This window comes from Ambystoma mexicanum, chromosome 2p (assembly GCF_040938575.1).
Source record: "Ambystoma mexicanum isolate Mex_15411 chromosome 2p, UKY_AmexF1_1, whole genome shotgun sequence".
In the NCBI taxonomy this organism is placed as follows: Eukaryota; Metazoa; Chordata; class Amphibia; order Caudata; family Ambystomatidae; genus Ambystoma; species Ambystoma mexicanum.
Window position 1 is genome coordinate 1,452,229,458 of NC_090923.1, and position 20,290 is coordinate 1,452,249,747.

The 20,290-nt window shown below is 44.6% G+C and overlaps 1 protein-coding gene across 6 annotated transcripts in view; it reads right to left on the bottom strand.

Moving 5' to 3' along the window:
- The window catches only part of SMARCD3 (SWI/SNF related BAF chromatin remodeling complex subunit D3), a 764,638-nt gene that overhangs the window by 241,047 nt on the left and 503,301 nt on the right, over positions 1–20,290 (bottom strand). For 4 of the 6 annotated variants that reach the window (XM_069646019.1, XM_069646022.1, XM_069646023.1 and 1 more), the window contains one exon: positions 10,312–10,425. In XM_069646019.1, coding sequence (XP_069502120.1) covers positions 10,312–10,425 — 114 coding nt within the window. The remainder of the gene's footprint in view (positions 1–10,311; positions 10,426–20,290) is intronic. The other 2 variants (XM_069646020.1, XM_069646024.1) reach the window with 1 other exon arrangement.

Consider the following 20,290-nt stretch of genomic DNA (forward strand, 5'->3'; position numbering starts at 1 on the left):
GCAATTCAGTACTATTATTTATCCCTTTTCTTTTTCTGTTGCGTAGATTTTTGAGAAGTAAGTGCAGTACTTGCTTCCATAGGTTCCACATCCAGGTCAGTTAAAAAGGCTTCAGCTTGCCTGCAATCCATAAATGAATGTACTCTGCCTTCAACCACAATACGGAGTATTGCAGGGTAGATCATATAGTATTTAAGATGTTTGCTTCTTGCTTTCTCCTTAGCTACTTGGAAGCATCTCCTTTTCTCCATAATGTCTTTACTCAAATCAGCAAAAATCATTATTTTGTGTCCACCCCAGGCAAGATCACCATTTTCACAGGATTTTCTCAGAATGAGCTCTCTTGTTGGGTATCTCAGAAACTTTACAATAAAATGTCTAGGTCTCTGGCCCAGGGCGGGCTTCTGACCAAGCGACCTGTGTGCCCTCTCAATTTCCAATGGCTGCTTCGGGTCCAAATTCAGCATGGAAACAAGTGCTTTCTCCAGGAATGCGATAGGATTACCATGCTCAGCATTTTCAGGAAAACCAGCAATCCTCACATTGTTGCGCCTTGAAAAATGTTCTTGCTCAGAAAGTTTTGATGACAATTTCTCATTCACCTCTTCCAGATGTCTTACTCGATCCGCCAAACGAGTAACCTGGTCATCCACTGTTGTAAGGTGTTTCTCCATAGAAACTACCTTTGAGGTAAGGTCCAAGTATCTCTCTTCAGAGGTGATCAGCTTTGCCTTGATGTCAGACATTTCAGCCATCAATCTGTGAAGCATGTCCAAGATCTTGTCATCACGTCCCTCCTCCTCTCCTTTCTGCCTTTTGGCTGGTTGAACAGTTTTAATCACAAGTGATTCCTCAGCCATAATGAAGATGGATAGTATTCAAATAGCTACAGTTGGCACAGGAGCTTAGCACCTAAGCAGCCATTCCTGAAGATAACTCCATAGGCATCTTTTCATGTGTGTTACACAGCACTCTCAATGCAGTAACACAGGAATGTCTTTTTTAGACTTCTACAAGGTTTAAATACCTTCTCTGGGATAAACTATTGTTTCCCAAAGAATGTAAGGTTACATTAACTTTACTAGTCTTTTTAAATTCCTAGACCCAGCACACACTATCTTCCTATAGAGTGCTGGAGGGGTTACCTAGTATCCTCTGTGTCTATAAACTCATGTAGCAGTCAAATGCTACCCTTTCCTATCAAAATGCCTTACAATGAACTACCATGATTTTTCCTCAACACCGGTAGCTAAAAATCGCATGAGCCATGTTTTTCAAGATGGCCCCTTAAGCCCCTTTGTTTAAACAGGTCCAGGTCTTCTTTTTTCGCCGTTTCTTTTTGGAAAGGTCCTTCTAGATTGGCTCTGCGCGCCAAACCAGGCTTGGTACCTTTGTTCGTACGCCTTTGGCTGGGTTCAGGACTGAAGACCGCCTATGGTGCCCGAGTGTCTGGGGTGGGCAGGAAGTGAGGGAGGTGCCCAAAACTCCCTTACTTAGTCTCCTTGAGACCCAAATGCACTCTGGCGTGATTGGCTGCTGACTGTCCGGCAAGGACAGCCACCCTGCTGGGTGAGTGGCAGCTAGGCTGGAATGAAAGGGAGAAAACTGTTTAAAAGGTGAGTCTCTTGGACTGGAAAGCAGAGTCAACCACTGGAACAAAAGAACCAAAGACCAGCTGGAAGAGGACGGCTGCTGCAACTCCTGGACCGGTGGTTTGCCCGGTGAAGCCCTGCTGCAGGTCCGAATCGCCACGTTCATCTCGACAGAGAAGCCCCTTCAAGGACAACTTCTTCCTTTGAGTTGGTGGTGGGACCAATCAACTCATAAGCCACCTGGATACCATTCTCGGAGCTTGTTAGGTTTAACAAGGGGGAAGGACACCAGTTTATGTGCTTGACGACAGCTACTCGAACCGAAGATCTTCCATTTTGCTAGCTTCTTTGATGCGTCCCCGTGCAGTGCAGGGGTCTCCCGACACCCTCCCTCTTGTCCCCATGACTGAGGCTCAGGAACAGTGACATCTGCAGGAACTGCCAGGAACCAACGTCTTCAGCTGCATCTTTTTCTTCATGCTAAAATACTGTGCCAACCCGATTGAGAGAACTTACCTCTCGCTGTGAAAGTTCGTGAAACTTTCCCAATTTACAGGCCTAATCGGCTTGTGAACCAACATATGATTCTTTTTCGTACAAACGACTTCTGAGAACATTGGCAAAGACTTTACCGTTTACTACAAAAACTGCTCATTCCTATCCAAGACACTAGCCCATTGACTTTGGCCTAGGCCTATTGAACTGAATCAAGTCCTCTAGTGAACTGAAACTATTTGCACTGTCTAAGAAAGTATTTGTGATCTATTCTATCAACTTGTGCCTTTTTACTCCCATTCAAAGTAACTGAAATGCCATTTTGCTCCTATTTCAGGGGAGCCTAATTTACTCAGAAACGTATTGGTATGGTATTGAAGTGTGTTTGTGTATAATATTAAGTTGCCTCCTAGTGAATGTTTTCTAAATGACTGTGTGATAAATTAATAAGTGTTTTACCAAGAAACCTTGAGAATAAGTGTCTACTTGAACCACTGTGATTGTAAGACCTCTGTGTAACATCCTTGTACTGTTCACATTCCCTCTTGAGATACGCCTGGCTACTTAGCTCGCTACCAAAAACTGTGTAGTACAGACTTATACCAAAGGTTGGTTTTGCTTACACCTGTAGTCCTAATTGTATGTGGTGGTCCCAGAGGGTACTGCAGCAATTCTGCCTAACAGTAGGTCAGGGAGGGGTGGCGGGGGTGTTCTGAAAAACAAACAGCAAAATCACCCTTGTTTATTTTAAAAGTGTGGCAGAAATAATAATGGAGAATGCATCTGCACACATTTGTAAAAAAATTAACTCAAAATTGCACAGCACTATATCTACAAATGAGTACACTGACCAGCGCTAATTATTTCTTGAAGTGAAATCTGTAGAAAGTAAAGAATTGGGATTTATGTTCTTTTCAACTCATTTTCGTGATTTATTTATGTTGAGAGAAGTTTACTGTGTTGTGCCACGGATACCCTTTTCCGACACAAAGGGCCTCATTACGAGGTGGGCGGTAAGGGTTAACGGGCACCGGTATGGAAACCGTTGCCGGTAAACCCTTACCACCCTATTCCGAGGTCCCTTAGCGGGTCCCTCTATGGGCGCCTGGTTTTAGCAGAAGCCCTTAGCGGGAGCCGCTAAGGAACCAGGGAGCTAATAACGGGCCCACTATTAGCTTCATCCCCATTCCCATTGAGCCCTATGGGGGCTCGAATGGGAATGGGGAATGGTTCTCGGAATGGGGACTTACCGGGTCCTCCAAGGTTGGAATGACCCGGTAAGTCCCTATTTCGCCAACCCGGACCCGGAATGCGGTAAGGGTGTAGCCATGGTGCTATAGCACCATGGCTACCGCCCACCTCGTAATGAGGCCCAAACACTTTCTCCCGACACAAAAGACAACGGACTAACACTAAAGGCGTTTACCCGAAATGTCCCAACTCAAGGGTCAGGCAAAGTCAGCCAATTAACCAGAACCTTACACACCCGACAGCACTTTCCTTTCCACACAGGGATAAAAGGTGGAGCATGAGAGCACAATACGAGCAAGGCAGACCGCATGATGAAAGAGCTATCCAGGCACGGCTGTTCAAGAGGAGGAGAAAGGCGGCGAGAACCGAAAGGTTGATAAGGACAGAAGCGACCTTGCCCTTTCCGACCCAGACCCGCAAGACCTCTGTTGAAAGGAATCGTAAGACCGCGAACAATAGCTCAAGTGTCTTGCAGCAGATGTCAATGGTGCAGGGAGCATGTCTACGCTGTTAAGCAGGACCGAGGGAGACGCATGCTACCGTGGTACCGGCCATGACTCCAGATACAAGGAAAGCCAAGCGGTTCATCACAGCCGGTGAGTCGAGGGGAGAACCGATAAGAAACCGAAATGTGTTGAATGAAAGTCGCAAAGTGGCACATTGAAGAAAGACCTGGCGAGAGTGACACCTCCCGCATGCAGGACTCGGAATCAGCCGGTCTGGAAACAACGGTAGCGGCGGATTTACCGCCACCGTTCTTTCCGGACCGGCTGACTTGTAACGAGGCCCACAGATTTGTGAATGCCAAGGAGAAAAAGGAAAGCCAAAGTGAACCCGTCGGAGGGAGGCAAACGTTCAAGGGTCTGAGTCCAGAAGTGCGAGATCCAGGGGTGAAAAGCCAATACCTACCGAAAAAGGCCTTAGTGAACCCGACAGAGGAAGGCAAACGTTTGAAAAGGGTTGGAGTCCAGAAGAGGGAGATCCAGAGGTGAGAAGCCATCACCCCAACGACACATGAATGCAATTGAGAAGTAATTTTATTTTTAATATAAGCCAGACTGAACCAGACGGGAGGGAGGCTGATATTCGAGAGGGGTCTGCGCCCACAAGAGGGGGACTCATGGGTGAAGAATCATCACCTCAAATGTAACCCGAAAGGAACTGTTTGTTATATTTGAACCTATCGGCATCTCGGAAGCAAGGAACTCTTTTTGGAGGCTATGAGATCCTCAGAGGCAAGAGACTTTTTGTTGAAAAGACACTTGACCACCAAAGATCCACATAACCGAACCTGGAACTGTTGTCTCTTGCTGAGAAAGCTCGAGCGTGTGCTGTGCTCAGGAGTCCCACCTTCTCCTGTGCTCAAAACGTGGGGAAGGGAGACCCCGGTGTACCTCATCCGGACTTTATCATTTGTGACCACTTCTTTCTTTCTTTCTTGTAAATCCTATCCCACACCCTTTTGTATTAGTTGTAAGGATTGGCAACAGTTTTTTTTAAAGTATAGGCCCTTTTAATTTTGACAAGACACAACTAGGACTGCCTTATTTTTCATTTGATGGTCATAGCAGGCTCCCATCTTAGTTTTAGATTTAGATTAGGCGTTTATTCCAACCTGCATATCCAGTTTAATAAACATCCTTGAACTGTGATCACTTGTGTCTGCTATTCTTGATACCATGTCTTCCTTGCCTGAAAGCCTAGGTGCGTTGGATGAGTGAAACCCACAGTGGCCCCTGGTTAGACCACTGCTAGCTGTTTGAATGGTGCATATCCAGGATTTAGGGTAAGAGGAGGACTCGTGCAGCCATTTCTTCAGATCTGCGATGAAGCCAAGTATCCTGTGTAGACAAGCAGCCGACTGAAGACCTGTGGATGACTCCCAAAGAGGCCGAGCATCCCCTTCCTGTGTTTGGCCCGGTGAAGCCCTGCTGGACTACCTGATCTGCGAAGGCCCTTTGCGGTGCTTCAACACTTGGATTAGTGGGACCAACCAGTCTAGATGCATTCACGAGGATCCAGCCGTCCTGAGCCTTCGGAAGTGTGCCTGGACCAGCCGGTCGACTGACCAGCTCTGCAATGGGCTACCTCGGTGGAATCGTCACCATTCACGTTTGTCGCTGGAACTTCGGTGGTCGCCAGCCTGTGGTATAGTACGCCTTCCTGATGAATTTTTATTTTCCAGCTTCAAGGGATCCTACTCTGGAAGCACTTCAACCACGACTGGAAGGACACGTGCTGTCACCTGTGTGTGGTAGCTGTTGCTGGAACTCACCTTTCCCCACCTCCTGAGGAGGTCTGCATCAGTGCCTTCTGCATCTCTTCTTCGCAAAGGGTTGCACTCTGCTCCTGGGACCGACCAGAAGAATCCTTGCACCTGCAGTTTCTGGGGACCTCTCACTGCAACCAACGGTGGGAAAACCTACCTCCGGCGACCCACCTAGTTATCTAGGAAAATCGGAGTCAGGGGGTACGTAATTGCAGCACATTCATCTCCCCCTGTTCTCCTTACAACAAACCTTAGAAAAACATTTCACAGAAATGTAATATATGTACTGTTATGCTATTATATTTGAAAAGTTGATTTTATCAACTAACCAAATAAAAAAATAAAAATAATAACATTTGGTAATTCCATTCCATCGCTTTTTGATTGTGGGATCTAAAAGTCTGTATCTGAAAGAATATCATTTTACCTACATGTTACTTTGTTGTATATCTTCACCAGCACAAGAACTCTTCCTACCTCAGCCCTTGTCACCTAAGAAGAAGCTTCATGACTTTTGGGCACAAGGTCTAATTCATCATAGGGATTGGATTTAGTGATTTAGGGATTGGAGTTAGTGGCTAATGCCACTAACACCAACTCTCTAAAAGGTACACTACTCAATGTTAGATCCCTAGTAGCCCACCCAACTGAAATTGCCGACATTATCCTATCAGAAGACCTCGACTTCCTTGCTACTACAGAAACATGGTTACATGAAGCAGCAGGACCTTACCTCACTCTTGCTATTCCCGACAACTATTCCATTCTCAGAGCGGACAGACCTAATGCTCGCGGAGGAGGTGTAGCAATTATATTCAAATCCTCTCTCGACATCAGACCGATCATTTCCCCCTCGCTAAATTCTTGTGAGCACCTCACCATCAAAGTACAAACTTACCCCAAGACTACAATTACTCTGCAACTAATATACAGGCCCCCAGGCCCCACAGGCTCCTTCGAGGAAGACATTACCACTCTCATAGCAGAGAATTCCAAGCCCCACTCCCAAAATATTATTCTAGGAGACTTTAATCTAGGGTATAATGACCCTAATGACACTCCAGCCGCCTCTTTGGCTAACGCCCTATCCGAGCACAACTTCACTCAAATCATTACACTACCTACCCACCGGAAAGGTAGAACCATTGACTGGGTCGCAGCCCATAACTGCAATATCACCTGCAAAGCCCCACAACCTCTTGCATGGACTGACCACTCCCTCATAATATTCAACATCAACCTAAACAATCCTAACCCCAAGCAGCGCCCCCTCGCACCAGCCTGCCTGACAAGAAACAAGCGCAACATCACTGCGGAGACCCTCACTCCTCTGATCCTCCCCCTCCTCAACACACTCCCAGCCACAGCTGACCTTAACCTTCTAGTCAACACTTACAATGATGCCCTAACTAGCGCCATTGATGCCGTTGCCCCACTAAAGCTACGCAAAGGTAAACCTAGAGCCCATTTGAACCCTTGGTACACACCGGAACTCAAAACTCTTAGAAAAAAGAAAGCCAAGATGGAAACCCTATGGAAAACTAACCCCTCAGCAGAAAACAAATCCAATCTTATGACCATCTCCTCCCACTACAAGAAAGAGATAATCTGCACCAAAAAGGAAGCCTACAATGTTAGAATAAATAATGCCCAATCCTCTGCTAAAGAGCTATTCACCATCCTGAAGGAATTAGAAAATCCCAACCCTCCGACCGATACTTGTGTGAAGGACAAGTCATGGTGCACCAGCATCCAAAATGCCCTGGCTAACAAAATCACTGGTCTTCAAAACAAAATCGAGTCCAAAAGACTACAACTCTCAAACAGTAACGCCTTCATACCTAGCACACACACCCCAACCAGCAACACTTCTGGCTTCACATTCAAAATGGTCACTATACCCGAAATCCAAAAATCATAGCATCCCTCAAACCATCTAATTTCAAAGGGGACAGTTGCCCCGCCCACATCATCAATGATGCTGCGCGAGACCTAGCCCCCTTCATCTCCAAACTAGTAAACCTATCCTTCTCGACCAACTCGGTACCTAACAACTTGAAACAGTCATGGGTTCTCCCCCTTCTAAAAAACAATCTCTCGACCCTGCCATTCCCACCAACTAAAGGCCCATCACCACGGTCCCCTTCCTGCTAAAAATCCTCGACAGAGTTGCCTACCTGCAAATTCAAGATTACTTAGAGTCCAATGAACTGCTTGGCCTGCGTCAATCTGGCTTTCGTCCTCAACATGGAACAGAAACTGCCCTTGTTGACCTCAAAAGTCAGATTGATGACATCAAGGACAAAAACAAAACAGCTATCCCACTCCTCCTAGACCTCTCAGCAGCCTTCAACCTGGTTGACCACAAAATACTCTGCAACCACCTCTCATCTGCTGCCCACTTCTCCCCCTCTGCTGTCATGTGGATACAATCTTTCCTAGCCAACAGAACTATGAGGGTCTTCTCATCTGTGGATGTAGCAGACCCCATCCCCATCACCTGCAGCGTCCCACAAGGGTCCTGCGTCTCCCCCACCCTATATAACATCTTTACAAAACCTCTCTTTGATAAAGTGGACCATCTGGGTGTCACCTACACCAACTACACAGATGATACCCAGATACTCCTCACCATCACTGGCAACTACCATACAGACGCCACCAGGATTAACGAAATCGTCGCCATCATTCAGGCATGGATGGCCACACACGGCCTCTGCCTGAATGATGAGAAGACCGAGCTCCTCCTAGTCAGATCCCCTAACAACTTACAGAAACTTAGCCCTGATTACTCCAATTTCATCATAGATGGCAACACCATCCCAGTCGTGAAAAATGTGAAAACCCTAGGCTTCTACCTCGACGCCAATATCAACCTCTCCAAACAAGTTAATATGACCGCCTCTGCCACCGCCTACACTGGAAAACTAATTGGGGCCTGCAGACCTTTTCTATCCACGAACAGCTGCCTCATTCTGGCCAGGGCCCTCATACAATCAAAGCTTGACTACTGCAATAGCCTCTACCTTGGTGCCAGCCAAGCTATAATCAAGAAACTTCAGATCCTCCAAAATAATGCACTGAGAGCAGCATTAAATATTCCCAGGGGAGAGCATATCTCCCACATAAGAATATCCTGCAAATGGCTATCCATTCAACAAAAAATTGACTTAAAAACCCTCTGCCTTACCTATAAAGCCCTAAACCACCTAGCCCCCCCCTTACCTCACCAACAAACTCAAACCTTAAAACCAAACACAAGAATCACTAGATCCTCTAATACTCTCTGCCTCACCGTGCCCAGATTCACCACCAAAAGAGCTGGGGGCTCGAGTTTCACTGTCCTTGCCCCTCAACTTTGGATCACCCTGCCGCTGAGTATTAAATTGGCCAAAACCTTCCAATTGTTCAGAAAATTAGTCATTAGCTGGCTTCTGGAGAAGGCAACCCACAGATAGACTAAACCTATTACTAACTGTATATTATTGTACATACCCTGAAATGTTTAACCGTGAAATCTAACTACCTGCTTATGTACTGCATATGGCATATTACCGCCACAACTGTATAATTGCAATTATTTTTATATATACTGTAATACTGTAACTATGTAACCTGTCCTTAAGCGCCCATTTACCCCTGGGTCTGGACGCTATACTAAATAAAATAAACAAACTAACAAACAAACTTACTGTATTCTACTGCATCGCTACTTACCTTCTTTTTGTTGTCTATGTTATTGAATGCATTTCTAAGAACCTGAAGGTGACTGTATATATGTTTTATAATTCAGTGTTGTGTGGTATTAGCACCTGCTTATTTCATTTCCTACTGTGTGTTTTGGGCCTAATAAAGAATAGAGTATTTTGTACTTACCTGTCTTAATTGAATTATTGTGTGTTTCACTGTGTGGACTCATTGCAGACTCCTGACCCCACTCACGCTCTACTGAAAATAGCCTTGACCACTCGCCACGCTTAGCTTGATGGGTTTGGCTAACCACTCATTTCCCCTGTTCACGATAACTAGGGCGGCCTCCTAAAATCTGTCCACCAGGCAAGATTCTGGAAATTCATCTTAACAGGAGCGATAGTGGAGAAGGATCAAGGGTTTTGTGATGGAGATGTTAAGTTAGCTGTGCTTTGGGCCATGAAGTGGTGGCTTTAGGTGGAAAAGACAACAGGGTGTAGGTGCAGGGAAGTCAGGGAAATGGGTGATGGGTTTTAACGTCAGGTGGGAGGTTAGCTTGCACTTCTGCTCCAGCAAAAATAACATGCAAGTGTGTGGGAGTTTCCTTTGACCCACAGAATGGCACAGGTTACTGAAGAATCAAAGAATGATGCAGCAAATTACAAAATTATTTAGATTTACCCATCAATACCATATCACACAGTGCCACTTTTCATGGTGACAGCAGTAAAATGTTCTATTGTATACCATTATGCAGATATATAGCACCTCAACACATGCAGCCACCTGTTGCATCTCAAGAGTGCTTTTTCAACTTGTTCTCAGGTTAAACATTTTCAAACAACCTTTTCACTTTAGCAAGTAGCAGTTCTTAGCCAAATATCCACCTGCAAAATGGTTTCTTTACAAACGATCTGCAGAGTACATCTTTTGTTTTAACAATCACCTTCAAAGACAATTGTACCCTGTGAACTAAGCCTTAAATGATTAATGGAAGATGTGTGGATACCCTACCTGAAGACTCACCTGGTAATCCAGCATGAGTAGGAGCGTGCACCGTACACTGACATCCCCGGGCCTCTTCACCTGAAAACCGTCCGTCTCCTGCGTTGTTGGAGTTCTGTGCCACTGCAATGAACAAACATGCACGGACGTTCAATATTTAAGGTGCATGTTCAAGATGGAGATCACCACAGAATCTATGATGTCTGTGTGCCCACCACTGAATACTCATCTATGCTACGCTTCTCCAATTCCCTGGTGTGCTATAATCTTTACATCACAGTTGGCACCACGGGCAAAGGCTTTTTGCTTGATTGAATGGTACTCTCTTTCCTTGCGATGGAAATTTAAGGAAAGCGACAGAATGTGGAATTTACTGCACTGGTTCCCCAATGCCCTCTTGCTTTTCTCCACTTATCTGCAACACCCAGTATGGTATTTTAACTATCTTAGTTCCCTTTACAATTTATTATTTCATTTGTGTAACTACCTGACAAAATCAGCATTAAGAGGGCTTTTCAGAATGATGTGTTCTGAGAAGCCAACCTACAGGTGCAACCAGAATACACTCATGTCTTTGACTAAAATCTCAAAGAATGAGTGAATGAACAGTTAGGCTTAGACTCTGGAGGAGGTAGGCTTGGTTGTGCAGTACAGTTAACAATTACAAACTCTGTTAAGGAACAGCAGACTACACCGTTAAGTACTAACGTGTGCTAATTATTAACACATAATTGCATCAGGTTCAAAATGCTACTAGGTAAGTAAAATCAATATTAAACATGTATACATCCACAGTTTAGGAAAAACAAAATTAGTTACCTACCACTTTAGTATTTAAGAGTCAGACATATGTATATACCCTGTAAGGTACCCAAATTAGGGAAGAAAGGGTTATACGTAATTTAGAAGACTTAATAGGGGTAGTACACTCCAAACACAAGAAAAATGCTTTGTAAGACCATATGTATCCTTTTTCGGAGTGGAGTCTGTACAGGGAGGTGCCCTTATCAAACAGGTTTTTGAAGAATTTAACTGTTGAAAGTTCCAAGTCAGTGCTCAAACTATTAAGAGTTTAGACTACCAGCCCCAAGGCACTAGGCGACAATAGAGAGGACTCCTGATCCAGACTCTGTTAGGACAGGTTTTCCGAAGTCCAACTAAGGGCTTAGTAAAACCATTCAACTGAGGCAGTACAAGACTCCACTCTTAGTATAAGGCTGTACCACCTGAGTTCATGGTAGCGTAGACAGAGCAGCCAGGCTTATTCTAAGAGGGAGAGAGGGCTGTAGAATCAGTACAAGTGAAATTGTAATACAACTGATCCAAAGAAACACTGAAACACTTTGTATTGTAAAAATAAAGGATTTATTTAAATACAGGTAGGCCCAGATAAATCTAGGGTTAAGTAAGCACTAAAACATTATATGAAATCACAGTATAAAAACACAACACTATACTTGAAAGTACACAGACAAAAGTATAGACCTTATTTGAAGTACCTAACAGTAGTTTTAGGGAAGTCAAAACCTTTTAATACACATTCAGTATAGGTCAAGCCTATTCTTGGGGAGTAATAACCAATGGTTGCTTTTCACAAATACATTCAGTAATGCAAGGGCGGTAGACCCTTCCAGTTGTATAATGATTCTTAGTACAAATCACTTAATCAGTCAACTGGACAACATACTTTAGGTGAATAGTGCAACACTTATTCCAGGTGCAGTAAAAACCTATAACTACTTTTGTGATGGCACACAGTTATACTAGGTTAGTAAAACCTAAGGATGTAATATACAATTACAGGTGCTTTTGAATTCAGGGAACATAGAGATAAGCAGTAACTCTTGTAACTTATTTTTGGATGGCACACAGCTAACACAAGGTAAGTCAAACCCACATATTTTTTAACCTCACAATAAAGGGGAAAGTAAAACCCTTGGTCACACTTTACTGAATGACTCAGGGTTATTCTAGGTAGGCAACAACCTAATGTAGACTTATTCTGTACAGGCTAGCAGCAAGTCAGGGGAAGCAAGACCCAGTTGGGGGACACTCATACAATTATCCTGAAAGCACTAATCTGGTGATACCAACACTTTACTTTTGGGAAGAGGCACAACCTAATCACAGAAGAGTAAAATACCTTGACATCTACTTTCTATTAGACTGCCAAAACAGTTGCTAAGGAATAAAATATGTTATCCATACTTTTAAGAATAGTGCATCACACATTCAAGATCAATAAGAACTTTTGTAATTGTTCACTCTTAGAATTACAGTTACCAACCAACTCTTTACAAGTAAGTAACTTTTAAACACTTGTTTTCTTTTCTAGGCAGAAGTCCCAATCCCTTGAAAGTATTTCCCTTATTCTTGGAGCATGAGTGGAGTGTTCTCAATGGCAGAAGGGGGTTCACTAGGATTAGTGACCAATAGGCAATGTCAGAATAGGTACTTTAGTAGCAAAAGTCAGAGTTCCTTAGGAAAACTGGGCAAACAGGTGAGTACTTTACTTTAAGGTTACAAGAGGGTCCAGGGGCTTCGCAGTAGACATCCTAGCAGGATTCTAGCAGTGGGACTGGGTGCACTGGATCAGAGGCCTTCCCATCACAGAAAACAACCCACAGCTACACAGAAATCCTGACAGGCTTAAGGTAAGTACATACCCAAGCCAACACATTGAAGGAGATTTTGCAGCAGGAGAACTTCAGGGTCTGCAGCCAAATACCCGGTCAGTGGATTCCTTGTTGTGGAGACTGAAAACAAGACCTCAGAAGGGACTTTGCAGCATGGATCGATGAAGAAGGCTCTAGGAAAGGTTTCTCTCACGGTGGAATGCGGATTTGGTGCCTTTTCAGGGAGCCCAGAAGAAGACAGAACATCGTGGTTGAATTCTCAGCATTACAAAGGTCCAGCACTGTGGTGAGGGGACTTTTTGGAAATGATTTGTGTCATTGGATGTTAGGGAGAATTCTCAATAATGTGCTAATTCCCTTCACCTTAGAGACCCCAAGCAACCTTGCTGGACTTTGAGGACTTGAATTTTTTACTTGGAGAGTGTGTGAGCCTTTTTTCTCACTCTCTCATGTATATTGGAGTGTGTTTTACTCTTGTGTTCTTTGATTATGGGGTTTTAGATAACTCCATAGGCATCATCTTTTCATGTGTGTTACACAGCACCCTCAGTGCAGTGACACGGGGACGCTTTTAAGGCTTCCCAAGGTTTAAACACCTTCTCTGGGATAAACTACTGTTTCCCAGAGAACGTAAGGTTAAATTGACTTTACTAGTCTTTTTAAATTCCTAGACCCAGCTCACACTATCTTACAATAGAGTGCTGGAGGCGTTACCTAGTATCCCCTATGTCTAGAAACTCATGTGGTTTCACAACAAACTACCATGATTTTTCCCGACCGCGAACACCAGCAGCTAAAAATAGCGGGAGCCATGTTTTTCAAGATGGCGCCTAAGCCCCCTTTGTTTAAACAGGTCCCTGTCATCTTTCTTTGCCATTTCTTTTTGGAAAGGTCCTTCTAGAGTTTGTCTCTGCGTGCCAAACCAGGTTTGGTCCCTTTGTATCTATGCCTTTGGCGGGCTTCAGGACTGAAGACCTCCTCTGGCACCCGAGTGTCTGGGGTGGGCAGGAAGTGAGGGAGGTGCCCGAAACTCCCTGTCCTTAGTCTCCTAGGAGACCCAAATGCACTCTGGCGTGATTGGCAGGCTGATTGTCCAGCAAAGACAGTCACCTTGCTGGGTGATTGGCAGCTACGCTGGAATGAAAGGAGGAAAACTGTTTAAGGCAAGTCTCTTGGACTGAAAGGCAGAGTCGACCACTGGAACGAAAGAACCAAAGACGAGCTGGAAGAGGACGGCTGCTGCAACTACTGGGACCATTGGTTTGCCCAGTGGAACGCTGCTGCAGGTCCGAATAGCCAAGTTCATCTCGACATAGAAGCCCCTCCAAGGACGACTTCTTCCTTTAAGTTGGTGGGACCAATCAACTCGTAAGCCACCTGGATACCATTATCGGAGCTGGTTAGGATTAACCAGGGTGAAGGACACCAGCTTGTGTGCTCGAAGAACAGCAACCGGAATCGAAGATTTGCCAATTTGTCAGCTTTGTGACCAGTCCCCGTGCTTTGCAGGAGTCCCCCAACGTCCTCCCTCTAGTCCCCACGACTGAGGCTCAGGAACAGCGAGATCTGCAGGAACTGCCAGGAACAGAAGTCTTCAGCTGCATCTTTTTCTTCAATATAAGGTACTGTGAAAACCCGACCGAGAGAACTTAACTCTCACTGCGAAAGTGCGTACAACTTTGGCAACTTCCAGGCCTAGTCAGCTTGTGACCCGACACATGAACCTTTCTTCCGTGAACTACTTCTAAGAAGCGTGGCAAAGACTTTTCTGTTTTAAATACCAGAACTGTTTTTACTTATACAAGACACTAGCCCATTGACTTTGGTCTACCTATTGCATTGAATCAACTCCTCTGGTGAACTCAAACTATCTGCACTGTTTTAGAGTAACTGTAATATTCGCTCGATTAACTTATGCCTTTTTGCTCCTACTTCAAGGGAGCTTAACTGCTTAGTAATCAGTATTGTAGTATAATTTTTGTGTGATATTGGTTGCCCCATTTAGTGAATACTTTATAAATGATTGTGTAATAAATTAAGAAGTGTTTTTACCAAGAAACCTTGAGTATAAGTGTCTATCTGAATACTTGTCATTTTAGACCTTTATGTAACGCCCTTATGAGCTCACATTCCCTCTTGAGATAAGCCTGGCTGCTCAGCTCGCTACCAACAACTGTGTGGTGCAGACCTATACGAAAGGTTGGTTTTGCTTAAACCTGTAGTCATAGTTGTGTGTAGTGGTCCCAGAGGGTACTGCATGCAAACTTTGCCTAACACTAGTGGCACGCGGTGAGGATAACTTGCATAGTTGTTACACTGAGAGTTATGCTTTAATTTTGTTCAGATAGTAACCTTCACAAGGCTAAGCACCACTAGAAAAGCAATTTGATAATGCCTAGTATGGATAACTACAAACAGGAGGCCCTGAACATTTTAACAGTAGATCAACTGAAGGAAATGTGTAAAGATAGGAACCTCCCTGTTAAAGGAAAGAAAAATGAATTGGTAGAAAGATTGTTGGAACATGAAAGAATGAGAAATTGGGCTGTAAACCCTAATCTCTCAGAAAATGTGGATAATGTTGATGAGGAGGATGATGTAGAGTCTAACTCTGTTATTGAGGAGTCAGAGGAGTCTCAGGATGTGAGCCCCACTGCACCTCTACCTGCTCTTGGGCCTCAACCTTTAGCCACAGGGACCCTAGCAGGTCCAGTACTGATTCCAGAATTTGTATCCCTTGAAAATATGAGACTTGGATTAGAGTTAAAAAGGCTCCAAATGCAAACAAAGTAAACATCAAGGAATCAAACTCAGATAAATGGAAATGCATCATGCTCTTAAAATGAAGAAATTGTCTCTTGAAAATGGTTCTCTCCCAGAGTCTTCTAGGTCTTCCAGCCCTAAGAGACCTTGCATGCCTAGGGTAGCTGTGAGTATCTATGAGGTGAAACTTGATATTTTGGATTGGTTGGCTACTTTTGGGTATAACTATGGGATTCAAGGGTTTTCCTTGGCTTTTGTCTAGGCCCCCTAGGTTTCAACTGATGCTGTAATGAAGGTGGGGAAACTTGAAAGATTGGAGTATGAAAATGTGAAGATAGCTAGATTTGGGAAAACTCCTTCACAGTACCTTAAGAGGTTTAGGACCCTCAAAAAGCATGATGGTACCCTTTGGGCTACCTGGGTGTGTGAATGTTTGAAGAACTTAGATGGTTGGGTAAAGGGTTACAGAGGTAACACTTTTGAAGGAATGAGAAATCTATTTTTGTTAGAATCTATTTTTGATGCCTGCTCTCCTAAACTGAGACAGCACTTGGCTGAGTCTAAGGAAATTGATCCAAAGAAGTTAGCAAAGGCTGCTGACTTGTGGGTTGCCAATAGGGCTACTCACAAGGATTCTGGGGCAACTCGGAAGAAGGATGATTTGAAGCAGTAAAAGAAAGATGGCAACGAGAATTCTCATACCTCCAATCCAAAAGAGGGCCCCAAACAGAAAAAGGGTAAGCCACAAGGGAAACCGAATCAGGCTAGTAAAACCTCTGGTGCTAAACCAGAGGAGGGTCAGCAGAAACCCCCATTTGTCAAAACATTTGGAAAATGTTATGCTTGTGGGTCTACTGACCATGTGAAAGGGGATCCCAGATGCAACGGTAAACCTTCAGGAGTCCACACTGTCTCCTTAGCCTTTTCCCCAGAGGGAGAAGTACAAATGGCAAATGGAAACTTTCAACTGCTGGCTGAAGACCCCATTGAAGTCTCTGCCAGTGTTTCTTTAGTGTACCTGGGTATGTGGGAACAGCAGAATTTAGATGTCTATAATTTAATTCCAGATAACACAAAAGAATATTATAAGGACAGTGTACTTGTAAATGGTCGGGAGACCCTGCCATTAGAGACACTGAGGCCAGCATTACAGTGGTGGATGAATCCTTTTCAAACCTGAGGATGTTGCTAAGGCACCCAAAGGCCTCACTAAGCTTGCTGGAGGCCCTGTTCAAATGCTTCCAAGATTACCAACTCTCATTCAGCGCAACATGACTGTCAATATACCTGTTAGTGTTCAGAGTGAGGTGCCTGGGAGAGTCCTGTTGGGGAATGACTTAAAAACTCTTGGAGTTGTATCAAGCACCCCCAGGCCTCCCAGTAAGAAGAAACAGGAACAGGCAAGGAAGGCCAGAGCGAGTACCTCAACTGACTCTCCAGAGGATGTTACAGAAGAATCTATAACACCCAGCCCGCAGGAACTACTAAATGCTATTTCTAGGAAGAAAGAGGCAAAGGGGTAACCCAAGGTCTCAAACAAAAAAACAGAGAGCACTCCTGTGCTTCCAACAAGGACAACCTCGAGAGGACTGTCCAAAGTCACACCTGTGACTACTCCACCAGCTGAGGCTGAGTGTGAGGAACAACCAGGAAAGGTTGAATCAGCTGCTGAATATTCTCAGCTGGAAGAAGATCTTCCCCCTGTTGGAGAGCTGGATCCTAAAACCCATCCTGAGCTGCAGTCTTTACTGGCAGAAGGTGGCCCCTGTAGGGCAGACTTCAGCAGAGGTCAAAGAGTGTCCTACTCTTGGAATCCGCCACGTGATGCAAGAGAAGCGATATTTCCAGCGCCTTTCACATGAGCTGATGGGATTTAGCCCGATACTACGATAATCATCTAGACACTATGCTTTCTTGAAATAAGCAGATAGATGACAATAATTGCCCCGATTTGACAAAGGCACCCAAAATGCCGAAACACATGTTATCACAAAGGGCCACCAATAAATATTTAGTATTTCACAAGAATCAGTTTGTTGGAATCTAATTATCACTGTGGCGCAGTAACCGATGTGTGTATGAATCTCACTCGCTACTCTTGAAGGACTTTCGCCAATGGGCAAGATCCAGGGAAGCACAGGTTGTACTGGGAAGATGGCCTCTTCTACAGTGAACCAACTGAGTCTATCCCAGGGGACTACAGAACACTTGTAGTGCCTCTAGAGATCAGACAGCAGTTCCTACAGTTAGCCCATGAGATTCCTTTGGCTGGTCACTTGAGTTTCAAGAAGACCAAGGAAGGGCTTTCTCTATATTTCTATTGGCCTAAGTTGGGCTCTGATGTAGATACATTCTGTAGGAGCTGCCACACTTGTCAGACATCCGGCAAGAGAGGAGCCAAGAATGTGGCACATTTAGTGCCTCTCCCAGTGGTTGGAGACCCTTTTGAGAGGGTGGTAATCGACATTGTTGGTCCCTTAGACCCTCCAACCTCTTCAGGCAATCGATTTATATTGGTTGTAGTAGACCATGGTACTAGGTATCCTGAAGCCATATATATGAGGGCTGTTACAGCTCATGCTGTTGCTAAGGCTCTACTTGGTATTTTTTTTACCAGGATAGGTTGTACTAAGGAAGTCATCTCTGACAGGGGATCACATTTTATGTCCCGCTACATGCAGGCCATGTGGAAAAACTGTGCAGTGACTTACAAGTTCTCAACTGCCTACCATCCCCAGACGAATGGGTTGGTAGAGTGGTTTAATAGAACTACTAAGAGCATGATACATGCTTTAGGGAACCCCTTAGAAGAAAGTGGGACCTTCTACTGCCATGCCTTCTATTTGCTTATAGAGAGGTCCATCAGGAGGGAGTTGGATTTAGTCCCTTTGAGCTTCTCTACGGTCATCCAGTTAGAGGTCCATTGGCCCTAATGAAGGAGGGGTTGGAGAGTGCTCATTCCCCCAAGCCAGTGAGAGTCACTGACTATGTGCTTGGTCTCCGGAAGAGAATGACATGCATGATGACAGAAGCAGCAGATAACCTGAAAGCAGGTCAGGCTCTGGTGAAGCACTGGCATGACCAGAAGGACAACATGGTTAAGTTTAATCAAGACCAGCAAGTTCTAGTTATGGTACCTACAAGGCAGAGAGCCTTACAGGACAAATGGACTGGCCCTTCAAGGTTGTGGGAAAACTTGGAGAGGTCAATTATTTGGTGGACTTAGGCAATCTTAAGGAGGCCCCCAGGGTCTTTCACACCAACCGTCTAAAAGCTTATGTCTCAAGACCAGAAGTGGGAGCTTTGCTTCTAGCTTCAGCTCAGGAGGACGAGAGTGAACCTCTACTTGATCTCCTCAGGGTACAACCTTTATATGAGAAGATAGAAGGATTTAATCTCTCTTCTAATCTGACACTGGAACAACAGGAGGAGTGGAATGAGGAGTGCACCTAGGCATTTGAACGACTTAAGAACGCCCTTTGTCAAGCTCCAGTCTTAAGAGCTCCTGACTACAGCCAAACCTTCATTGTGCAAACAGATGCTTCCAATACAGGTATAGGTGCAGTTCTGAGTCAGCTGGATGAGAAAGGTAGTGAACACCCAATCTGCTTCATCAGCAGAAAGCTAAAGGAACCTGGGACAAGGTGGGCAACCATAGAACGTGTTTTGCCATTGTGTGGTCTCTGAAGAAGTTTAGACCATACTAGTATGGATCTACCTTTGTGATTCAGACAGACCACCAACCCTTGAGATGGTTAATGCAGATGAAAGGGGAACATCCTAAATTGTTAAGATGGTCAATCAGCCTACAGGGGTTTGATTTTACCATTGAACACAGGTCAGGGTGTAATCACCAAAATGCTGATGGTCTCTCCAGAATGTATGACCAACTGAAGTAAGGAGATTCATCCAGGGGTGGATTAAATCCTCCTGTCCCTTAGTCTGGGGGGCATGAGTGTTAGGGAGAATTCTCAATAATGTGCTAATTCCCTTCACCTTAGCGACCCCCAGCAACTCCGCCAGATATTGAGGACCTGAGTGTTTTACCTGGAGAGAGTGTGAGCCTTTTTTCCGCACTCTCTCATGTATTTTGAGGTGTGTTATACTCTTGTGTTCTTTGATTATGGGGATTTCGATAACTCCATAGGCATCATCTTTTCATGTGTGTTACACAGCACCCTCAGTGCAGTGACACAGGGAAGCTTTTTAGGCTGTCCCAAGGTTTAAATATCTTCTCTGGGATAAACTACTGTTCCCAGAGAATGTAAGGTTAAATTGACTTTACTAGTCTTTTTAAATTCCTAGACCTAGCTCACACTATCATACAATAGAGTGCTGGAGGGGTTACCTAGTATCCCCTATGTCTAGAAACTCATGTAGCAGTCAAATGCTACCCTTTTCTATCAAAATGGCTGGTGGCAGTGGTTTTACAACAAACTACCATGATTTTTCCCGACCACGAACACCGGTAGCTAAAACTCGCAGGCGCCATGTTTTTCAAGATGGCACCTAAGCCCCCTTTGTTTAAACAGGTCCGGGTGCAGCTATGGACCAGACCTCCCATCTCCTTATATGGCCGAGTGGCTCTC